Source organism: Notothenia coriiceps, unplaced genomic scaffold (assembly GCF_000735185.1).
Source record: "Notothenia coriiceps isolate Sejong01 unplaced genomic scaffold, NC01 NC01_scaffold00004052, whole genome shotgun sequence".
Classification (NCBI taxonomy): domain Eukaryota; kingdom Metazoa; phylum Chordata; class Actinopteri; order Perciformes; family Nototheniidae; genus Notothenia; species Notothenia coriiceps.
In genome coordinates this window covers 514143-538460 of record NW_011336753.1, presented here as the reverse complement: position 1 = coordinate 538460, position 24318 = coordinate 514143, and the positions used below count along the sequence as shown (strand labels likewise).

General features: G+C 40.3%; 1 protein-coding gene across 1 annotated transcript in view; it reads right to left on the bottom strand.

Moving 5' to 3' along the window:
- The window catches only part of map7d1a (MAP7 domain containing 1a), a 46390-nt gene extending 24123 nt beyond the window's left edge, over nucleotides 1-22267 (bottom strand). Inside the window, exons 1-4 of the mRNA XM_010767096.1 lie at nucleotides 21884-22267; nucleotides 5191-5394; nucleotides 1681-1749; nucleotides 914-934 (exon numbers count right to left, since the gene is read on the bottom strand). Of these exons, the coding sequence (XP_010765398.1) occupies nucleotides 914-934; nucleotides 1681-1749; nucleotides 5191-5394; nucleotides 21884-21953 (364 nt within the window). The 5' untranslated portion in view covers nucleotides 21954-22267. The remainder of the gene's footprint in view (nucleotides 1-913; nucleotides 935-1680; nucleotides 1750-5190; nucleotides 5395-21883) is intronic.
- Between the last annotated feature and the right edge of the window lie 2051 nt (nucleotides 22268-24318).

Below are 24318 nucleotides of genomic sequence, written 5' to 3'. Positions count from 1 at the left end.
CCTGAATCTCCTCCTAGAGCACCATTGTGTGGGGAGGGGCTCCTTATTTTCATCTGAAGTAACAGACACAGAATCAGCGCTTTTGAAACAGGGCTGAANGTCTACCCTACTTTTATAATTTTCGAATCATAAATCTAAATCGATATATTTATGATCGATAGATATATGATTAGAAACTCTATAGAAGCCCACACAAATCATTTGTGTGGGCTTCTATAGAGTTTCTAATCATATATCTATCGATCATAAATATATCGATTTAGATTTATGATTCGAAAATTATAAAAGTAGGGTAGACATGTGGATATTATCCGGCTGAACAAAACGTGATCTGTCTCTTCAATGTGTGTCAACCACAGACCTTATTTCGAGCTATTTTCCAAAATCTTATGGAGAAATTGCATTGGTTTTTGTCGAAGGAACCGGAAGTAGTAAAATGCTAACTTACTTCCGGGTTTTAGGACGCGTCACTGTGGCCTTCGATAGGGGTTCACTGATTACAGCAAGTATGCAATATCTTTTCTCTAAGCTTATATTATGAATAAGCTACAACTTCGCCTAACTAATGAAGCATTAATACTCATTATTATACCTGCTGCTTTGCTATTTAAAAAAATGGTATTAAGGAGAGAGGGGGCCAAAGCATGACAATGAATGTGTTTTTTAACAAATGCATCTTACAGCAATTATGGAAAGACATTAACAAAAATACCGACATAAGCAAGTTTGTTAATTGATCCAAATGTCTGTGTATTGGTGCTACGGTTTATTGCCCAACTCTAGTTATAACTACTAAACCTAATCAAACGGAGACATCCAAATGTAACACAATGATTCAAATGGGTCACCACCACCAACACCATCACCAACACCATCACCACCACCACCACATACATATAGGTGAGTGGCTTACCTTGTAACATGCTGAGCTCGTCTGCAGGAGGGAAAGGAGTGAGAGAGAAGGCAGAGGCAACTGTCAGACATGCAAAGCAGTGCACGACCAGTGTGTGGCCAGGAGACAAAGTGACAGCCGTGTGTTCAACAGAAAATAAAGACTTGGGCAGAGAGATGCAATATCATCTGATGCAAAAGAGTACAGCCGTGTTAAGGGAAAGGCACTAAAGGAACGTTTGCACCAATTGATATAACTACATCAATTCAAGTTGGGATCAAATGTGCTTTGCTGTGATGACTAAACAGATTTTAAAGTCATAGGAGATTTTCCTCACACAGCAAAAAGTTGCAAAAATAGTTCACTTTATTAACTCAATTAGATAAAATAATGTAATCTTTGTCAATGTGAGGAATATCTCCATTTAAGTCAAATTGTATAAATATATGTTGGTCCAGGATACTGCAATAATGTGTCAAAGAAGCGTATCAAAAGCAAACATTTAGACACAGCTTATTGAAATTCAGCATGCATGTAGAAATTGGAAGCTCGCTCGTCTTGTGTAACATTTGAGGTTTGGATTTTTCAGATTTCAGTCACTTTTGTGCACTAGCCCAAACTACCATTTGATTCTCTCTGTGCTACGTGTGTGCATGCCATCTGCAGCCTTTAGCAGCATAGTAGAAATACAACTGCAGATGTGAAACAACCACTTTCACCCCAACACTAGGGGGAGCTCTCTTCCTTTTAAAAACACACTTCTCCTTCCACCCAAAGTTTCCACTTACCAAGATATTTGGCCTTCTCCTCTCTCCGCTCCTTGGCAAGCTTCTGCCTGTCCTCTGACTTCATGATGTCTGGGAAGAGATGGATGGGGAAGGAAAAATAAGAAGAGGATGTGTAAGAGTCATACTGCCAGCTTACGTCATCAAGTCAAATTCATTTAGCCACATCAGATCACAGTCACACAGCATTTGATTTGGAATAGTTAACACATCTTTACATATCTTCATGTTTCCTAGCAGGTCAAAAACAAACAGAGTACCATATGATCTGCAACACCATCACCTCCTGAGAGAAATTCAATATCTGAGGATGCTTTGCCTCACCGAGTGAGATTCATGACATACTTCCATATAAATGAGAATTTAAGAAGATTAAAAAGCTCTTACTAAGAACTCAATTAAAGCGGGTTAGTTAAGCTCAACCTAATTGGAATCAGTCCTTGAGGATGACTTGTGTTATGCAGAAAATATCAAAGTTACCACAAAGCTACATAACTACTATGGGGTGAAAAGAGAATAGTATACTAGGGCTGTAAATCACAAGTGTTACCACAGATACAGTATTATATCCATTGTTTGGAATACAATATAGAATCAATTCAATTCAGGGGCATACGAATACATACACCCATTTAACACATGAGCTACTTAACTCCCAGAAAGCTACTCAAATATGTTTTAAAAAATGTATCTATGTTGCCTTTCCAATCGCCCTCAACTCAAAACCGACCTGAGTCCACAGTGATTCCTGCCCACCGATAAACATAAATATAAGAATACACTTTTTCTTCAAAGCTGCAAATCAGCAGGACAGAAGCTTTTAACTATTAAATGTCACCAGTAGGAAATCCATGCCACAAGACAATGACAGGAAAGTGGCAATGTCAACATGTTCTCCACTGATGTTCATCAAAGGATGAAGCTGCGTGCCTTATTCTCTGGATTGGAAAAAGGCACAAATTACAACTGCATGGGGAAAATATTCTTATGAAATACGATCTTATCCAAATAAAAGCTGCAGCATGTGGCAGGGCCCATATACAGTTTCTCCTATGCCATATGTATGTGGGTGGGTGTATGTTTGAATGTGATATGTTATGACTGCAGGGGGGGCACTTACATATATCTCTTCCCTCTGTGACATCCCTGAGGTGTGCTCACAGCTCACACATTACATTCCTAAGCAATGGATCCACTCATAGAGAACAGCAATGCAATCTAACACCGAACTGTACCATTTCAAGAATTCAAAATGCAACCTTCGGTGATAACAGGTTCAGGTTCATTTTGACTTGACAAAGGTGAACTGTGCCTTTTGTTCACCCTCCAAAGAATACACCTAAATACAAATAAATATTTACTACTAAAGTTGACACAAAATATTTCATTCAGTAGAAACATTTGCTGAAACTAGACGTGTGGAATTGGTATCCAATTCAAATTCTACACGTCTAGTTTCAGCAATTTTTAACACACGTAAAAGTAGATTTGAATCAAAATTAGCCAAAAATGTTTTAACCAAAGCATGCTTTTATAAAAGTGTTTCCCCATTTATGAAAGTCTTGTAAATTATGTCAACTTATCTCTGCAGCCCAACAAAAATTAAATGAGCTTGAAAAGGGTTAACTAAAAAATGTATCAACCATGTTAAATCATATATGGTATATTCAGTGTATTGTGTACTACAACCAATAACACTGGTATTCACTGGCCCTGGCTACAGGCTTGATCTTTCTTGAGCCTTCATTCTTCATCATCCCCCTCAATCTTCTCAGACCAGATGTTCAACATCAAACAAAGGAACTCATCCTTCAGCAGGAGGCGTGATTCACAAACAAGAAAACAATCTGCCATGCAGCTCTCCCTAAGAAAAACCTCTGACCCACTTGATATTTATAGGACTGTGGCCCATGTGCACGGGTGTGATGAGCTCCTGTTTGTAACTCACCACCATGTTAATCATAACGTCACATGCACAAAGGTTTCAAGACAAAAACAGACTGGCCCAGTAAATACTGTGAGGTGCAGTGTTTGGGCTCCAGACTGTGCACACACTCAAAATGACAGCTCTGTGTAATTCCTCTAAATTGCAGTACAATAGGAGCAGTGCAGGGTACACTGTATAATGTGACGTACAACTCTCCTGTGCAAATTCAATAGACACGGTTAAGATATAATAAAGAACAAGATTTCTTAAATGTTCACATTTTTACTGACCCCAACAACAAGAGCAGGTTGTCATGGATACCAACACATCTCTGCTATCACAAAGCAATGTTTGAAATGTGACAAAATACCTTAGCAGTACCTTTCCTAGAATTTACTTATTACTAATTAGGGGCAACAACGTGATTTTAATCTTCATTATATTGCGCTGGGCTGTGTAAAACCTCACAAGTAAAGCGCTTTACAAAATCATTGGAAAATGAACTTGGAAGGACAAAAGGGAAATGTAGGTCAACTTTGGAATCAGCAGAATAAGGACTTATTGCATATCTCCCTTAATTAGACCAGACAAATACAACAGTATATCACAAAAGTCTTGATAGCATTCCAAACTGGAAGTATTGGGAGTTATTGGAGGAAGGGGGGGGTGTTATCCACATCACCTCTCTCTAAGGGACTAAAGACCATGACCACACTGAATGGATTAATGGATAAAGAATAAAGGGGACAGAGAAAAGAGGCTTAAACTCCAAAACCCCTCAAACATGCTCCTTAGAGTTTGCATGGGCTGCTAGCTAGAGGCTCCAAGGACTTTAAGTGATGGCATTTTGGAAAGGCTAGGGTGCAACAGACAGGTCAAACTAAATGCACACTTGGCTAGTCATTAAGCCCACCTTTAATTACAGACCATTGTGTTGCAGTATTAGCTATCCACTTACAGAGAAAGCTCATTTGTCCATAAACAAATTGTATTCTAGACTAAAATCTTGGAGCCCAAAGCAGAGATGTTCTCACGTAACAGATTCTGTTCCATGGGTTTTCCAACAACTGCAGCAACTCTATTGGATTTGGCTCCACGTCTGAAAGCATGTGGTCACTATACCTCAGATACTGAAGCATTACTTTACCTCAAGAGACCTGACCTAACTCAATCCCATTGCAGATGTAAATGCATCGTTATAAGAGCACTGCTTCTTGTCAGGCCAAATGTATGTATGTTGCAAATGTATTATCTTTTCAATTTACACACGGCATCTATTGCACGTCTGTCCGTCCTGGGAGAGGGATCCCTCCTCTGTTGCTCTCCCTGAGGTTTCTCCCATGTTTCCCTTTAAACTGTGGGGTTTTCTCCGGAAGTTTTTCTTTGTACGATGTGAGGGTCAAAGAACAGAGGGTGTCGTATTGTCATACTGATATTCTGTACAAACTGTGAAGTCCACTGAGACAAATGTAACATTTGTGATATTGGGCTATATAAATAAACATTGATTGATTGATTGATGTAGCTTTAAGCTTTAAGCAACTGATCTGTATACGAGTCAAACAAGTAGAGACATTTCTATTTACCTTTAGGACTTTTCAACCTGGACATAGGAGACGCAGGTGACCCAGGTGGTCGAGGGATGACGTCAGATTTTGTCGGGGTAGTCAATCTACGGTCTGTTTCTTTCTTAACCGGAGACTCCATTCTCTCAGTGTCCATCATCGGGGGGCTGCTCTCGCCCTCCGGGTCAGGCCTGGTTGGGTTTGTGTTGAGATCTGAGAGGGGAGCTGTTGAAAGACAAAGACACAGAACAAAAACAAGTGAGTCAGGGTAAAAGGTGAGACGAGCGCAGAGACAGAAGCCAACCAGTCAGTCTTCATTCCTTTCACAACAAGGCCTGTGAAGTATTTTCGTGTGGGTGACGTAAACTTCCGCCATAGATGTATCAAGTGTGCGGGGTGGATTCCATGGCTACAGTTTTCTTTTAGAAATTGCTCTTTTTAATAACTCACATTAGCACTGTGACGCATAATGAAACAGACCACCTCAAAAGAAACAATCTAAGCTCCTGTGTTTCTGTACAATGTGTCTTTCAGTTGTTAAGCAACATTATCTTCTGTAGGGATTACATCATTTGCTCAGAAGCACAAGATAATAAGCCTTAAATCGGCCCCTCAAACTCTACGCCTAATACCATTTTGTACTCTGCGCGACTGATTTATCGACAGACTGACCTGAGCAAATGCCCTGACTCCCTGGCGGAACAAAGCACAGTAATTGCTTTTTGGCATCCTGGTGATTTTATTAAGATGAAATGAATTGATTAGTAAAATAAATCAGAGTGATCATCTTCTCAGAAATAGTCCCACTTCTTTTTGATGAAAACTACTTGATGGGAGTCTGTTCAAGTTGTTTTAATAAAAGAATAGCTGGGTTAGTTTGTTGGGACAGCAGCTTCACTCACAGCACCATGACTCACATTTGGCACGCTGCTAAACTTGAATCTCCTACTCAAACATTAGTTTGCCCAGGCTTTGACGGCCAGACAAAGACCCTCATGGGAGGGACTCTTGGCTTTGTCCACTCAGCACTGTACCCCTGCGCTCCCTGTACACCCATGTTGGAGTACGGTTTCTTCTGCATAGTCTCTGAAGGTAAACACTGGGGCAACACGCTGTCAATTATTCAGACTTTGGCTAAAAACAACACAGACAGTAGGGGGCTGTCACACTGAGGCAGTGAACGCACGGAACATTTACTCTTCAAATGCTGCACTATTCAACAGTTTGCATAGAAGAGAACCAATGAGCAGCGAGACCAATGTCGTGCAACTTAAAAGACAATTGAGTATAGCTTTCTATAGAGTATCAAACTGTACAGGGTGTCTGTTAAGCCATAAATATCTTCTTGAGAACAACACGCAAAACTTTTTATTTTGCTCTCGAGAGAAAGATATGCTGATGCCAAATAAACAGGTCAACATCTCGCTTCGACAACTACAAAGCTTAGTAATATTCAGTGTGATACCAGGTCTCATGGCAAAACAAATGGCTACTGATGAGGCTGAGTTGGACGCAGCCTGATGATCAGAGGGAACAGCAGTATGAGTCTATAAACCAGTGCAGCTGGGAGACATTGTGTTTCCCCTGCTGAAGCATGTCACTATTAAACAAGCATTCCCTCGGGCAGCGATGTGCTTTGACAGAGAGGGGGCATTGTTGAGGTCTCTTCATGGCAACGGGACAGCGGCCAAAACACTGCAATGACAGCGAGAGGAGGGGGGGGGGAAGGAGGGGGAATGTAGCGAGATAAACAGAAAGCAGAGGAGGTGCAGTTCTGTGACAGGACTTTGTGGGGAGTGTGAGCAGGAGCCAGTAATGTATTCAGGGATTACATTTGAATTAAAATTGTTTACGACTGGAAAAAAACATCACAGCTAACTCTATTCAAAACCTGAGTAAATCCTGTTAAACTGCTGACATGTTACTGTGTAAATCCTTACTAAGAAAACGTTATGCTTGTGCTACTGCCCAGGTGATGCCTCTGTATGTATAATTTTACACCATTGTTTTTTACAAATCCCTAAGGGCTAGATGAGATGAGAGAAAGTGCAGTTCTGACAGATGGGTTTTGTCTTGCTTCACATACATTCAGTGAAAGTTCCTCATGCACCTGAGAAGTCGAGCTATGAAAAATAAGCTGACTGTCAGCACTGTGGGCGACTGGTCAGACAATCACTGTGATCTATACTGTCAATGATGGAGAGAATGGGAATGTAACATACTCTGCTATGTTGGTGGCACTGTCTATGAATACCAATGAAACCTGAAGCTCTCTGGAGGAAAATGGGATGGGAGCTGAGGGAGAGGACTGCTGCTGCGTAGCAAGGGATCCAAACAAGGGCTGATTGATGCAGCCCCCGACTGTCCGGGCTACGAGACCACTGGGAGAACAGAGTGTACGATACAGGAAGGAAAGTGAAATGGCAAAGAATCATAGAATCTGAGCAAAACAAACTGCAAAAAGTTGTAAATAAATCGTAAAAAGACTGCCATGAGTTTCCAAAGCCCCAGGTGAGTTCTTCAAATACTCTTTATCCAACCTACAGTCCAACATCTAAAGAAAATGAACTTACTTGGATACAAAAAGCAGCAATTGATCACCTTTCAGATTCCTGTGCATATTTGGCATGTTTGCTTGATAAACAATATTTTTTGATTATCATAACCATTATCGTGCAGTTATTTTCTGACGACATAATTGATTAAATATTTAACAAATGATTCCTGAATTACTTTCAATCTCAGTCTGTACTTAAAGGTACCCTGTGAAGTGCCGGTATGTTTCACAGGCCCCAACAATGTGGCAACAAAGGCAGGGAGTAAGAAGACTGAAAGACAGAAAACAAGGGCGTAAACAAAGCACAATTTGGAATAGAAAACCCAAATTGTTTCTGGGAAAATGAATATATTCAACACATTTTCAGACCTCAACAATCACAAGATGAGGAACAGTGAATGTAAACATGACTTGTTTGTTTACAGGAAACCTCCATGGAGCTACGTCAGCATAAAAGAACAAATGAGTTTGCTAAGTTTAGTGTCTCTGATTCGGGGACTTGCGCCTGTCCTGGGCTGACAGTGATGGGAACGAGGATATTTGGAAAACTGATTACAGAATCACACAGTGACCTCTTACAGCAAACAAGATTGGGACATTGTCATGTGGGATTTGAGGAGAATGCTTAAGTAATATTTGCACAGATTTACAGAATGCAATGACCAAATCTGTTCAGGACTCCATGAACTCTGAGGTCTGCCTGTTGTCATGGAGAAAAACATGATGAGCAATACTTCAGACAAGCTGATAGCATAATCTAGTTTGCATGTAGCAAAGTGTTTATGTCTGTAATCATTCTGCTCCTATTATATTATATTTTATTTTATTTTATTTACTTGTACTATTTGATCTGTTTTATTAGGCGCTTTCACACCGGAGTACTTTTCCCAGTATAGTTCTGATATAGTTCAGAAAATGTGCGTTCACACCAAAAAAATCCGGAACTAGAACTTAGTTAATGAGAACCTTTTCACCCCCTTTTCAGTCTACTTTCATGGGAGAAAAAGGTTCCCATTTCTGATTGGCTGGGCGGATTGCAAACCACGCCCCGTAAAACTCAAAAGCCATTTTATTTGCTCACATTAGCATTATTAGCATTAGCCCAGCGCACCAACGAAGAGAGACTAACTTATGGCAACACAAAATTAAATGTGGGAGCGGTGGAGTGATGAGTAAATGTCGGCGTTCTGGCAATTTACTCCGGGGACTTCCGGCCGGGGACTTCGGGTGGCAGTATACGCCGTGAAGTTGTTTGCGGCCTGCCAGTAAACCCAAAGCAGAAGAAGAAGAAGAAGTGACGTCAGCGGCTTCATTTACCTAATCCACCCCCAGGAACTTATTCCGGTGTGAACGCGATCTGCTCTTTAGTTCATCAGAACTAAAGAGTTCTCATGAACTAAGTACGGCAAAGTACTTGGTGTGAAAGCGCCTAATGTGTTGCACTGTTGGAGGAGCCTGTGACCTAAGATTTTCATTGTCATAACAACACTGTAGCTATGTACACATGACAATAAAAGCCTTGATTACTTGGTTGCAGAAACAGGGCTATAAACCTAATTCCATTACTATATTAATACGACTAGAGATGTCCCGATCCGATCACGTGATCGGGGATCGGAGCCGATCACGTGATTTTCAAAAGATCGGAATCGGGAGAAAAAATCGGGGATCGGGATTTTTCTTCTTCTTTTTTTTTTTTTTAAATACTTTTTTTTAATTTTGTATTCAATGTTACAAAACAAAAATGACCATGTTCAAGTCTTAAAGTCATTCTGAGGCCTTAGTTTTGGTTTCAAATTACACAACATCATGTATGTGTTGCTTCTTTGGGGCTTGTTTTCATAGACCTGGTTGCTTATTTCTCTCAAATCTGGCAACAGAGTGGGCAGGGCGCAGTGTCTAATTGTAGCAGTAAGCTAACGAGTACTGATAAGCTTTATTTTGTTTTGATCCAATGCTGCACAACTGAACTGATCCAATGCTGCTGTGAAAGAAAGAAGCTATATCCATGTTGGATAGAATATCCAATTTAAATAAAAAAATAACCTTAAGGGACAACTTGAATGCTTTTTTTCCTCTTAATGCAATGCATTGCATAAAGATGGGATCGGGAAAAATCGGTATCGGCAAATTGTCAAAATCCAATGATCGGAATCGGATCGGGAGAAAAAAAAAAGGTGATCGGGACATCCCTAAATACGACCCTAAGGCAGAGGGGTCTCTCAGTGTAACACTTGTATCACCTTCTTTCCATATTTACACTCCAGCCTCCCAGAGGCAATAAAGAGGGGACGACTCCGACCAAAAGCCATTAGGCCACCCTTTTGTAGCATCACTTACATTATTCATATTCACAATCCAATGCATACCTACTTCCCCAGAGACGCTTGAGTCTCCATCAAGCCTGAACATGGAAAAACACTTTGCTGGAGCTTATTGTTAGAAGGCAAAGGAGAAACACAGGACAAACACTGGTCAGCATTTCAAAAGCTAACGTTTATTTTGAGGGACTTTGAAGGTTTTTCACGGTTCATTCCTTAGCTACTTCCATCGACAGCTCCAGGAAAAGGGATGTGTTAAAAAAGGTTTTACCTGAGTGGTTGCTTAATTTACTTGGCAATCCTTATTGTCAAGCGTTGTATTAGTACGAGATTGTACTAATATGAGGGTAGTAAGTAACTCAACATGTAGAGCCGCTAAAAGCAGTGATGTCATCGCATGGTTGCTTTGTTTTATCTTCCTATAGAAGAGGGGTATGTGACAGCTTTGAGCCGTCTCAAAGTGGGTCAGAGGAGGTTCAGGATCTTTCCATGCTGTGCGTGAACATTGATTGAACATCACACTGTCACCTTGCACCACTGCTTGGTTAACCCCATAATGTCTCTTCATGGGGCCCCTCTAGGTTTTAAACAAAGCCTCAGGCACTCAGTCAAGCTTTTTAAATGCAAAAGAGATACAATGGAATAAGATATATGTAAAAGCAGAAATGGTAAAGAAGGAACCCCTGCTGAAGTGGGTGTTTGCATGCATGCATGAGCACAGTGTGGGAGCAGAATGGCAGGTTGAGAATCAGCAGGTAATTAGCACAGATTCACAGCACATTTCCAAGTGAGAAGCATGTCAGGTTAAAAATTGGTCTGCAATTTCAAATGTTTGCTTGGAAAAATACCCCAGGCTCTGCAAAGCTCATTGCACATTCACTTTCAGAGCGCAAGCACAAAGGGATTTGGTACTTTACAGTTAGGCTGATGACACTGAGTAAAGAACCACGTTAAAACTGGGACAACTGGTAATTCTGCCACACAAAATGTGATTTAGCTCAAATCCAATTTCACAGCATATTATTTTGTTAGAGCAGGTTATAAATAGCCACACTTCTGCGCCAGTGCCACGTCAAAAGACTTAGTCACCCCCCAAACTGCAGGGCACCCGAGCCTTTACCGTTAATTATCTTAGGAAGGGTATGAATATGCATGTCCAAGAAATAATACATCCATTTGTTTAAAGAATGCATAAGGAACGGGAGGATATGTCCTTGGAACAGCATGAGGCAAAAATAATAGGGAGCACTTTTATCGACACACAGCTATACAGACTAAAGGATCAGACAAGGTTCAGACAATATAACACACTGCTATTTTTCTACCTGATCATTCCACCTCAAAGGACACAGAGTCAGGGTAAGAAAAGCTTGTGTCTGCCACAGCACAGCAAAACACATGACTCACTGTATGACAGAACCAGCAAACTATGACAGCACATTCTTATGATAGTGTGTGCACAGCTCAGGGAGGATACTTTCGGGTGAGACGAGCTCCAAAAAGCAACATCATTGTGAAACCGCTTGACACAAAAACAAGCATTCATCTCAGTGTGAAGTAAATACAAAGAGGATTTCAAATGATCTTGATGGTATGATAGTAATGTGTCATAATGGATACAACTCACAACTGCTGCTCATTCCCAATGCAACATCCAGAGGACCGCCAATGTCTCGCCGAGATGCAGTGCAGAGTACAAAATATAGGGCATGACATTAAATATTTATGAAGCTAAGAGCTTCTCTCTTGAGCACAACCTTCTCTGTCTCCTACCAAAGACATGAGACGATGCTAAGTAGTGAATGCAAAGACCACCAACAAGCATAATCAGAACCAGAATACCTTTGTTAGTCCCACAGAGGGGAAATGCACGTTGTTACAGCAGAAAAAAAGCCAGACAGCTTAATGTTACATAATGTATGATAAATGCATTAAAAGTATTAAAGCTACAAAAAAGTTAGGATATAATAAAAAATATATTAAAAATAAAAAGTTACACAATTTACAAAATACACATCCTGTAACAGTTCTTAGGATTTAGCAGCCAGGTATATATTGCAGTTATTAACGGCATATATTAGGGCTGAACGAATAATCGATTTTAAATCGAAATCGCGATTTGAAATGATGCAATTATTTATTTTTTCTTCTTCTTGTGTGTCAGTCATCCACACCAATCAAAAGTGCTGTGCTCCACATGTACCAGCCATTGTTAACCAATCAGAAGTGGCCCATGATAGAAGGTGATAGACAGATTGATCCAATCACCTGCCAAGTATTTTTGAACTTCCGTTGGGTCGTTTAAAAACAAATATCGCAAATCGAATCGCAATCGCAATATTTGTCAGAAAAATCGAAATTAGCCCTAGCATATACTGTATATATATATATATAGCACATAAATACATGTTTATAATGCAATCATTCATACTAAATGCTAAATCTAAATAGGCCTAATCTTATAAACCAATCTTGGTGAGCAGGGAGGAAATGCAGCACATTCTCTTGAAAAATGGAAATGAGGCAAACAAGAGGCGAGGAAACAGTGTGGGGACCCAGAATGGGAAATGAAAAGAGTGGAAAGGGAAAAGGGCGGCCGGCAACCCGTACAAAGAAAAGAGGAACTCTGGAAACGCACAGAGAATGGATCTGCATCTCATTTGGGATGGGCCAGAGGACTAATGAACTACCTCATCGCTTACCCCTCTAACCCGTCGCCCCTTCACCCCGTTGTGTCCCTCCTGCACCCAACGGGATGATGTAAGAGGGCAAGGGGGCCCAGACACACAGGAAGCGCAGTGTAAACAACAAGCACTGACTCCGTGCCAAACCAGGCCCTGCGTGTGTGTTTAAAGAGCAAAGTTTTCATTAGATGTGAAAACAACTGAGGTCTACAACTTTAGAAGGGGGCCGAGATAAACATCATTAAATTAAGCACACAAACCACACTTTAATAACACCAGGCTACTTTTAACTAGGGCTTAACATTATCCTTTTAATTATGCATTATTCTATTAATTAGGTTTCAAAGTAGTACTTTTGATATACAAAATGTTTTGAAAAGTGATCATGAGAGAAAGTAAACAGTTAAAATTTAACAGCTTAATGAAAAATGGAAAAGTGGGCCTCAGAATTCAGAAGCTGGAACCAAAGAGTTTAAACAACTTAAGCAGCGTCCACACGGCGGCGTGCGTTGAAGCTTGCAGGCGGGCGTGTCTGAAACTCGACCAACAACCAATCACATGAATCTTCCGCCCCGGACACACAAGCACGCGGTTTGATTGGCTAGAGCTTGTACTGGCATATGATTTGATTGGCTGACGCTTCCGTCGAAGCTTCAAAAGTTGAACTTTTCTCAACTTTTGAAGCAAAGCGACGGAACCACAATGCAGTTTTCGGCAAAGCGTGACGTCCCCCCATTCAAAGTGAATGGGAAGAAGCGTTGAAGCTTCAACGCACACCGCCTTGTGGACGGGCCGTAAAATGTGTAATAGCTAATCAACATTTTGGATTTATTTTAAAGCCATTGAGATGATGTTATGATACAACTGAGAAAACACATGACTTATTTAAGTTGTTGGTCCGTCTACTTATTTACTTGATTTAACAATATTAATATTTTGAAGAAGGTCAACAGCAACTTCCCAGAATTAAAAAATAAATCCTCAAGCATTTCTTTGTTTGATGAATAGTGAACACAACATTCAACAACATTGATTTGAACCACTCATCAGTTCTTCAAATAGTTGCACATCATTCTTTTTCAAAAGACTAATCGATTGCAGGCCGGATGAATTAAGAACGGGTCGAGGATATCTGAGTCAGACTGGTGAAGCGTCTCATCAGGCTTCAGCTGATGTCTGATAAATGCCAACAGTACTTCTGCACAACAAACAACATAGTTGAAGTCACTCAGAACGACTGCATTCCTTCACTGCATGCCAATCGTCCGATGAATACCGATCACTGTCAGTGACGGCTACAGTTTCAATCCTATCACCTGGTCCGGGCTGAAACAATGCCTGGCATTTAGCTGCTGCTGCTGCGCTCTCCTGCAGCGGCGTGAGCACCGAAGCCCCCGCGCTGATGAAAGCCTTCGTTTATCTGACCTAGCAGCAGCAGCTCCCCTGGGAACCTGCTACTGCTGCCACTACGAACATGCTCCAACATAAATGCATACTGTAAGTATCCTAGACAGCTGGGCCAGTGGCTGTGTCAAGGACAGATACATTCAAGCTATTCTCAATGACATCACAGGACGAAGAGGGATGTCTGGGCCGCACAAGTTGCCATTCATAACTGGAATGGGTATACAGACATACCAGACAGTCGCTCCTGGCAACCTTTTTCATATCCCCTTTGGGGGTTGGGAAGTGACAGCGTGATCTAATTTTCACTGGTCTCAATGGTGGGGTTTACTGGGGCTCTATCAAGGACCAATTGTTGTCAGAATAAGATTCAAACCCTTTGATTTAAATGTAAGGCTAGTTAGTTTCCTCAAAATATGCCGACTTTGCTTGACAAAAAGAACAATGTTTCACAGATGCGTAAAAGCACCATGGTCAACTGAAACATTCTGCATACAAACAAAGGGTTTCAATGTCCTTTGATTAGCCAGGTAAAGCACTCCCAATGATGAATGTTAAGCAATGCAACTGCAAAGTATCACCAATCCCCTATTAACCTAGTTTAATTTCGTTTTTGAACAGGACTACAGAATGTAACACTATGTTGCTAAAATGACGATAAATCTGGTGCAAAGGAGTAGAGTGACCCTTTTCTGCATAATTGGAATTAATTGGTAAAAATAGGTAAAATAAATGGGAATATTTCTTGAAGAGCAGTCAGTGAGTGAGTGAGTGAGTGAGTGAGTGAGTGAGTGAGTGAGTGAGTGAGTCCTTGTCTCAGGTAGCTAACTGAGCTGTTCTTTGTCATTTTGCTTCAATATGGTTGTTTTCGTAAACATTGCCTTAAGCAAAAAAATGAGGCTCATGCTGTAATTGTGTGTCTGTTCAACATACAATTACACCCAGCAGGTATCATTAACTGGATTTGTGTCTCCCCACTCAAAAACCCAGAACCTCTCTGCTGGCTGCCGGGTCCAATCATAGGTTTCCTAATCATAGGTGACTATGACGATGCCAAATGTTCACCCTCACTCCCAGAGCTCCAACCCATCGACAACAAGACATGTCCTATATGCCTTGATCTTAACATATCTCAGAAACCAGGCATATTAACTGAAATTAAATGGGTCACACAATAGATAGAGACATAGGTACACCTGCCAGGGAATGTGTCATGAGATCAAAGTGTTAAATGCCCTTTAGCTGAACAGGGACTGGTCTAATATTAGCCGATAGGTCTGGTGACAGTAACTGTAACGCAGAGCAGCCAGACTGGGATATTTACAGACTTGGTGGAGGCGGAAGGAACAAGCGACATGGTCCGAATCCAGACTTCCCTCCTCTTGTCCTTCCTCTAATGTCCCGGGGAGAAGGGCAGTACAGCTGACTATATTTAGGCTAAAACACTGCATTGAGGCCTTCCCTTCGTGTGACACAGTGAAGAAGAAAGACAGAAAGGGGTAAGGAAAACAGATTCCTCCCAAATAGCACATGTGAAGATTTCATGGGCTTCTCATGTTTTATGAAAAAAAGAGCAGGGATTAGAAGTAAGAACGGCATGTTTACTCTGGCAATCAGTGACTATATAATTTCCCAGCTGCTGCAGCTGTGCAGCATCTTGGGTCTTGGAACAAAAGCCTTTATTCTACCCTTTTCATTATTGTCCCACTGTCTCAATCTCTATTTAATGCATTATGTAAAACTATTTCATTTGCGTAAAGTGAACAAAATAAGCCGTTCCTTTCCATGTTCCAATGATTTGAACAACCTTCACATCTATCTGGCTTCATTATGTTGTAGTGCAGTCAATGTGTTGATCTGTTCGTTTGTCTTTGAATGAATCTGGCCATTTAAATTATTAACGGAATAGTTTGTCATTTGGGGATTTTGCTTACTCGCTTGCTTGTTAAGAGTTTATTGAGAAACAAGTCATCTTAGTTTGGCATAAAGACTGGAAACAGGCAGTAACATCTAGTAGGGCCGCTCGATTATGGCAAAAATCATAATCTCGATTATTTGGGTCAATAATTGATATCACGAGTATTAAAAACAATTATCCATTTACTTTGAAAACATACATTTATTTAAAAAAAAAATGAACAGTATGTTTTTAACAGTTGATTACCCTGAACTTTATAATTCAACTGAAAAACCAATAAAAAAAATAATTTTTATACATAAATTGTTTTCATAATCGTCGCAAGCCAAAATCGTAATTGCGATTAACAGCATCTGCCCAACAGCACATCTTATGCTCACTTAGAACTTATATCTCGTATCCATATAAAAACCAAAGCATCCGAAAATATCCCGCTACTCTTTGAATCCCTTTCGTGCCGACTGGGCTATTCGGAGAGGTAATATGTTTTGCACCAAACACATTTGATAACACACACAATAGTCCCTCAGTTCAAAGTGATCACAGGTGGTCCTTGATAAGTCATGGCTTTCTGAATGATCTACTGTATTAAATATCAAATGGTCTTGTTATAAAGGAAAAGACCAAAGGAACTGAAGAGATGAAGACAGGTCATACATCACTAACACATTTTTTTAAAAGCCAGACACGTTCTTTGGGGGGAAATCGGAAGTTACAAATGTCTTTGGCCTATTTTAGAGGCGACTGTAGCCCCCGGTCATTTTCAGCGAGACTAATTACACGTGTATATCGGTCTATAGAAAGTGAGGGAATGACTATAGTCAGCATTACAATGCATAATGAACAAGTCATAGAGAACATGAGATTATAGCAATTAAATGTCATTCATCAGCATTCGAGCGACATGAGACAAAACGTATATTATGGCAAAACCACGCAAACATTACTCGTTGGAGCTACCATGTGGTTTGAGTTGGTTAGCGGTGGTTCAAGGGTAGACAAGTTCAACTCTAATCCTAACAGAATCCATGTTCTCAGAGTAAACACTGTAGTTGTTAAAGCACCTCACACACCTCAGAAGATGCATGCACACATTGACTTCTCCCAGTAGCCATTTCCTGTTAATAATGCAGAGGCTTGAGAGTTAGCTCACTTTGAGTGCGGGTTAATGGAAAGGCTCTCTACATTATTAGCCTTTCCAGAGTGCTGGTTTAGAGATCTAGACTACCTCATGAGAGGTCAGTGTCTGGGCGGTGTGATTTACACCATCTGCGTGCTACAAAGTGGAGCGGCACTGACATGATGCCTCCTTTATGTGGGGAGTTGAAATATGGAGAAGGCAGTTCAATCATTTGTATTCACCTGTAACTTTACAGTATGTCACCTTCTTCTGGTGTTCGTCTGTTTCTAGTATATAACTTCAGTCTTCTCTCGTTTGTATTTCATATTTCCTCGGACTGAACAGGAAAGTAGGATACCCCCTTATGTAGCGCTTTACATAATGATTCTGGTAATAAACATGTATGCAAAAAGCTTGCAAATATGTGCATAATCCAATATGAAGTCTTACTGATACACAATATAATCTCGTTATAAGCATGAGTGATATGAACATACTTGCATATCAATTGTCTGCTTTGGGTAATGGTCAGTGACATGAGTTTTAGCTCTGTATTAAAAAATATTGGATTTGAATAGAACAGTGACTATGTGTTTTAATTTCCACTTTAAAATACAGAATGATTGGGACTGCAGTTCTATGACTGTCATCAACACAGTTCAATCTAATATGAACAGCCTAAAACCCTCAAACATCCTGAAAGCTGCAACTCAGCTCTTCAGCCCAAGTGTTTTGTTTTTTTTAATCTAATGAGCTGTATTACAGAGGAGCCAAAACGACTGAAAAATGTGTCACTGTATAAAAACTGCACTGTAGTTTCAAGCAGACCAGACCGCAGCAGTGATGGCTTGACTTCAGTCGATTCTTTGCGACTCAGATGTTTCTTTCCCCTTCTTTCTTCAAGGTACAAGGCAAGTCCCTTCTATAAAATGTGCTGAATGTGGGCTTTGAACAAATCTGAACATGCAGGAACTGGGAAGCTCCCAGTCTCCTATACCAACAACACTGCCTGAAATGGCTTTAGACGAATAATCAATTAATCTACACAGCAAAAGAAAAGTTGAAAGGTTGTGGTAACTGTGGATTTTCAATTTGCCACTTTAATCCTTTTAGCCATGCTTGCCTTGAAAAGCCATTTCACTGACAAAGTAATTTCTGATTGCAGCAACAAACACTGAATTAAATGGATTATGCAGGATGCAGCCCACACATTGGTTGGTCTCCCTTTGTGTTCACCATGAGATTAAAAAACAGCGGGAACAGTGGGATGAATTTAATCTGAGTGAAGATGGCTTCCATTTGACACAGAGATATTCAATGCTAAATGTCACTGGATAAATGTCTCCAAGCTTCAAATCTTCCAGCCCAGAGAACAGTACATCTTGTTGGCATAACCAAGAGTGTTGCTTGACCTGTACAGAAAGACTCATATCTATAGAGTTACTGAAGGTGTGCAACAATTTTGCACTCAATGGAAGTAAATAACCCCGCTCATATTCAAATCAGACTTTTCATTAAAAATGTCAAACGTGAGGGGTTTCAGACGTCACTTATTTAATCGTTTATTTGAATAGGTGTAACAGTTGTAAATATGCAGTGGGGTTTATTTGTAAATCATTTTGTATAATCACGAAAATTCTGTGTTTTATATTAAGTAATTCTGTGTTCTTCATTTATTGAATGTTTAATACCTGACAAGGTCGGAGATCAGTGGGGTCGCTGTGCTCAGGAGGTTATTGTTGTGAGGACCCCCTATATATTGTAGGGCTGCTCAATTGATAATGTATTTTAATCGCAATTACGATTTTGGCTTGCAACGATTACGAAAAAAGAATTTTTTTTTTTTACTATAATCTTTTTTTTCCAGTTGAATTATACTTAAGGTTCAGGTTAATCAACTGTTTAAAACATACAGTTCAATTTGTTTTCAATAAATGGATGTTTTCAAAGTAAATGGATAATCGTTTTTAATAATCGTGATATCGATTATTAACCCAAATAATCGAGATTATGATTTTTGCCATAATCGAGCAGCCCTAATATATTGTGTTCCTCACATTTCCTCTTCCCTTTTTGTAAATGTTCCACGTGAGAGGAGGCACTGTGAGGGAAAGCAAATATAATACTGATTTGTTATATCTGCTGTCAGTGATTAAACGGAGATCGTCTCAACTGTATGCTGGCTCGGGTCTCGTCCATTAACAACACAAAACACAACGCAGAGACCGCTTAACCACAGCGGTTACATAAGGACAATGCACATTCATATGTTTCTGTAGAACCTCTCAGCAAACACTTAACCAGTGCATTGCTCATAACTGAGCAAAAACAATGTTTGTTTGTGCCGTTATCAGGTTTCGTCACAAGTCAGTGAATCTAGGAGGACCCATGGGATCCTGCCCACTGCTAATTTACAAAAGACACACAGCCCTCTCTCCAAAAATGGAACGTGGTTGCATATATGTGCCAGATTACATAACAAATTCTGCAGTTGAAGATGCGTAGCTGTTTCTGTTCATTACAGTGAAGGCTTGAAAACAAAAGCTGCAGGATTCTCCCCTATCCCACACAATAGACAACCTACACTGTGATATGTTCCCATGTCAGTCTGCTGAGGCTCTATATCCGCAGTATTGCCGTGGTGAAGTATTTTTATTGATGAAAAAAGCAAGTTTGCATAATGGCACATTAACAATATAAAACATAGCCTCAGTCTCTTCTACACATCCTGATTTAAGAAATAAAAAAAATATGAGTAGTGTTATATACGCATAGAGTGTCTTATTATGTAAGAAAAGGAAAATCTTAAGAAGGAAAAAGGAAAGTTTCTATTCCTCTCAGCTGGTCGCAGCTTATCTGTTCAGGTACGGAGATTAAAGAGTGCGACATAACAGAGTGGAGAGCAAGGACAGAAAGAAAGCCTGCATTACGAAAAGAGGGATTAGAAGATCTTCTCCATACATCCTGACAGAAGATTTCCCCGATGCTGGGCCTGGCTTTCAGCAGCTCCAGTCAAAGGGCTAGTTTTTTAAAGCGGGACAGATCAAGTTAGCTTCCTCTAACGCCTGAAATGTCTTCAAAGGTGAAGAATATTCAAGAAAACATGTATTTTACCAGAGATTTGTAGTGATGGGATGCACTCTTCTTTCCGCTTTGTAATATGTGCATAATGCCTTGGTATTATAAAAAGTTTTAAAATCTTCGTCTAGAGCAAATAATGAGATAAAGGGATATTCAGAATGTCATTATAACATAGTACAGCTGGGGGAAACACCCAGCTGGAGACAAAGGTTGATCTTTGAGGTAAGCACACAGAGTGTTGGAACGTTGATGACCATTTGACCACTGATAAAAACACCTTTTGACCACTTATAAAAACACATTTTGACCACTGATAAAAACACCTTTTGACAATTTTCAGTAAACATGGGAAGCACAACAGTCTAGCTGACATTCTCTAGTCTACATGACATGAAACAAGAGCCATGTCAGTGCCTCTGCCATGAGTCACAACACTGACAGCCCCTCCCCACTTTATGGTCATGCATATGTTATGTTATTTAGAACATGGCTGTTTTAAAGACGTTACAGTCGACTGGTGAAGATTCCCACGAAAAGGGGTGGAGACGGTCTCCCTTGCTGCTTGATGCAGAGCCAAAACAAGCTGACCTCCCTCCACGAAGCCCCCTGTCAGCAGGAAGGAAGTTTGGTGTTGTCAAAAGGAGGAGGTCACATTGTGTGTCCTCTTCTATTTCTAGATGCTTGTCATTATACAATGCCTGCATGGAGAGTTGAACTTCTGAACCAATGTTGGGTGTAGGAACAACTTGGCAGGTTTCCACCATGGGTTTTTCATTTAGTCTCAAACTGAGACATGTGTTGTTAATGGATGGAGCAGACTTGGCAGTGGCCTTGATCACAGGATCACATTTTTGTAATTGCACATATAAAACTGTAACTCAACCAGATTTGGCCGGAGTGTGAGTTAGACTTTATATTCTGCACTTTGATACTGAGCATCAACATTTGTTTGTTGTTGATGCATCTCTGCACCAGCTGTATGACTACACCTGTGCTACAACAGCCTCAGGTAAAGTAGCAGCAGAGAGGAGAGTGGACGGGATGCAAGACCGCCTATAACTGCATCATGTTAGTAGTGAGCTAAACATACGGAGGGGGATGGGGTGGTCCAAGTCAGATTACCTCATCTATTGCAAATTGTGTTGCTATAACCCTGAAGGCTGAGCTCAGTGCAAAGAAATGCAACATTTTCTGTAAGAGACAGCAATCAGTGATCAGTTTATCACCAAACCGGTGTTGTGTTTCCTCGTCAAAACGGTCAGCAAACTGTTCTTCATCATCATTAATACTTCAGTGTCACTCAGATTAAAAGCTGGTTTCAGGTGTTGGTGTTAAGCTTGTGGACAACAGCAAGGTTGCATTAGCTTTATGGTGTGTGGATTGTCTGCATCCGCACCTCCTAATGGATTATTCATAATGCATCAGATAAATTCATCCCGGAACACTCTTCATTTATCCTAACCGCAACACTGTTTATCAACCTCTCAATGAGCCAGGCAACTGTGAGTTAACTAGTAAGACTCAACATGTTTGTTACAATGTGACAAAGGACATGAATGACAATGCACTCGTGCCTCTTTTTCAAGATTCAACTATTGTTAAATTTAACTACAGTGAAATAAGACTTACATGTTGCTCCTTGTAGGGTAAGTTCCTCCATTTCGGCTGCAATATCCTCGCTTTCTGTTCTTTTGTTCATTCAAACATGCGAGTTTCGGCTCTTCCTCTCCAGCAGTGCAATCATTCCTCAGGCAGAATGGGGGGGAAACTTGGTGGAGTCGCTCCAGCTGCACCCGAAGTCCTGAACGAACCGGCAGGAAACCTCTCCAAAGCGTAAGGATAAACCAACGATACGACACAAAAAAACAAAAACAAAGCCAGTACCCGCCTGTTAATGGAGGCACTGGTGGCTGTGGCTGCCGCTGAGAGAAGTCACATAAAAAGGTGTCTCGGGGAATTTAAGAGAAATAAAGCAGGGGAGGAGGAGCGAGGGAAGTTTCTCACTCTCCGACACACCACAGCTGATGCTCTGCTCGCACGTATGGTCCCTCACTGGCCTCAGAGTCGGACTGTACCATTACCGAGAGGGGGGAGAGGGACATACCTTTAGCATACATAGTCAATACTAACTAGAATAGACATTGTGGAAGACGGTTACAGTAATTACTAACTACTGGCTTGCTTACATTATTATATTATGGAAGACTGCATTGATATAAACAGATATTGTATGTGAAAAGAATACTTGTTCCCCTCTGTTTTAATCGGTTCCTCCACACCTACAAACAACTACAATGCTCTCACACCCAGCCAGTTCATAGTTCACATTATAAATCTTCCCCTTAAAAAACATACATTTGACCAGTTTGCTTGTTATATTGTCTCCAACAATAGTCTAAATTGCATTAAGTAGACGTTTGTCCAGGACATCCTACACCAAGCTGTTCTCTTCAGTTTGATTTAGCATGGGAAGAAGTTGAGATTTTAGTATCTGAAAGATAAATGCATGAAATCACTGTCTGTATCCTACTTTTGTTGAACGTTTAACATTCAAAAGTTATTTTTAAAAGTGGATGCAATGTGTCAGCAGAACAAGTATTACTCTCTAGCCTACAGGCATGTTTGAAATGTATGTCTGCTGGGTGTATGTTGAAATGCTTTGAGTTTGAATTTCCCACTCTCTACAACTGATACTCAATATGTACTGTTACTGATTTGTACATGTAACATGTTATTTCAGTATAACGAGAACATTAGATTTTCCTGTCAGCCAGGTTTTATCTTTTGTATGATGGATCGGATGTGTTAAACAAGTTACTCCACCCAAGATAAAGCTACAATTGAGTCATCAAATTCTTTTTTTTTCTCAACCCAGTTAAAAAGTATCACAGTGTCTCTCGTCTACCACCTGTAGATTTCTTAGAGCATCTGCCGAGGTGGGGACTGGGCCAGGGGCTGATCGGCACGCTTGAGAGGGGACACCCTGTCAAAAGGACCCCAGTGGAGCTCTTTTGTGCAGCTGTTGAGTCGTGTTCCCCCAAACCCCCAAGAGCCACCTGTCACTGCAACTGGAAAGTGGGGGATGTGGAAGGAGGTGGGGGGTTGGGTGTATCCTGGAGTGTGTGGTTTAAAGTTGTTGGCAAAACCCGAAATAAATTGTTTAATGTTTAAATCAAAGCCGTTGGATTGTTGTGACATTCTTCTTAATTGACCTTGATCAATTCACACTATGATTCAAATCAATGTTCTTTCAAAGATCCCAGTCCCCCAAAATAATGATGGGCTGTTGATTCAAGATCTATCTGTAATTTAATCACAGTACGGCATGGTACTTAATCTACTTTTAAAAATAGCAGTTCAAAGTACATTTCCATTCCTTTCAACTCGAAAAGATTGAAGAAGAACAGGAAGCGTCTTTGAGTGCAAACAAAAGATCGATGGCTTCATATCTTATGAAAAACTCAACACCACACAAAAGTTTAGTTTTTTTAAAGACAAAAGAAACCATTTTCTTTTTTGTTGTTGTGTTTTGTTAAAAACAACAATATGACCTAAACAGATCATTGAGCCTAAAAGTTGTTATTTCATAGTAAGGCTAATGGTAACACGGTAAAATCTGTTGGACAAATAAATACATTGGTTGTGGTATAGTCGTTTTAATCTGTTGTATTGTGAAAAAAAAAAAGAAGAACCAATTTGAGTTTCTGATAAGAGGGCTGAGTCTGACATTTGGTAAACAGTGATGTGCGCATACAGTACAGCCAATTCCCACAGGAAAATAAACTTTAATTAAGAAAGATTAAACTTGATCGCTCTTAGAAATGATTCTATTGCTTTTTATAAATAATATTGCTCACATTTTAGGTAAATGCAAGAAATGCAGAGGTCATTAACATCTCCTTAACCTTTCAAGTGCTGTGCAGACGCATGTTTTTAGATCTTTTGTGCTGCATCTTAAGCAAATGCATTGAAACCCCCCATCCATTCATCCTTTTTATACTCATCTCTATATCCAGCTCTTGAGCCAACACGTGCACACACTTGCACTGAACACCTGTGCACAC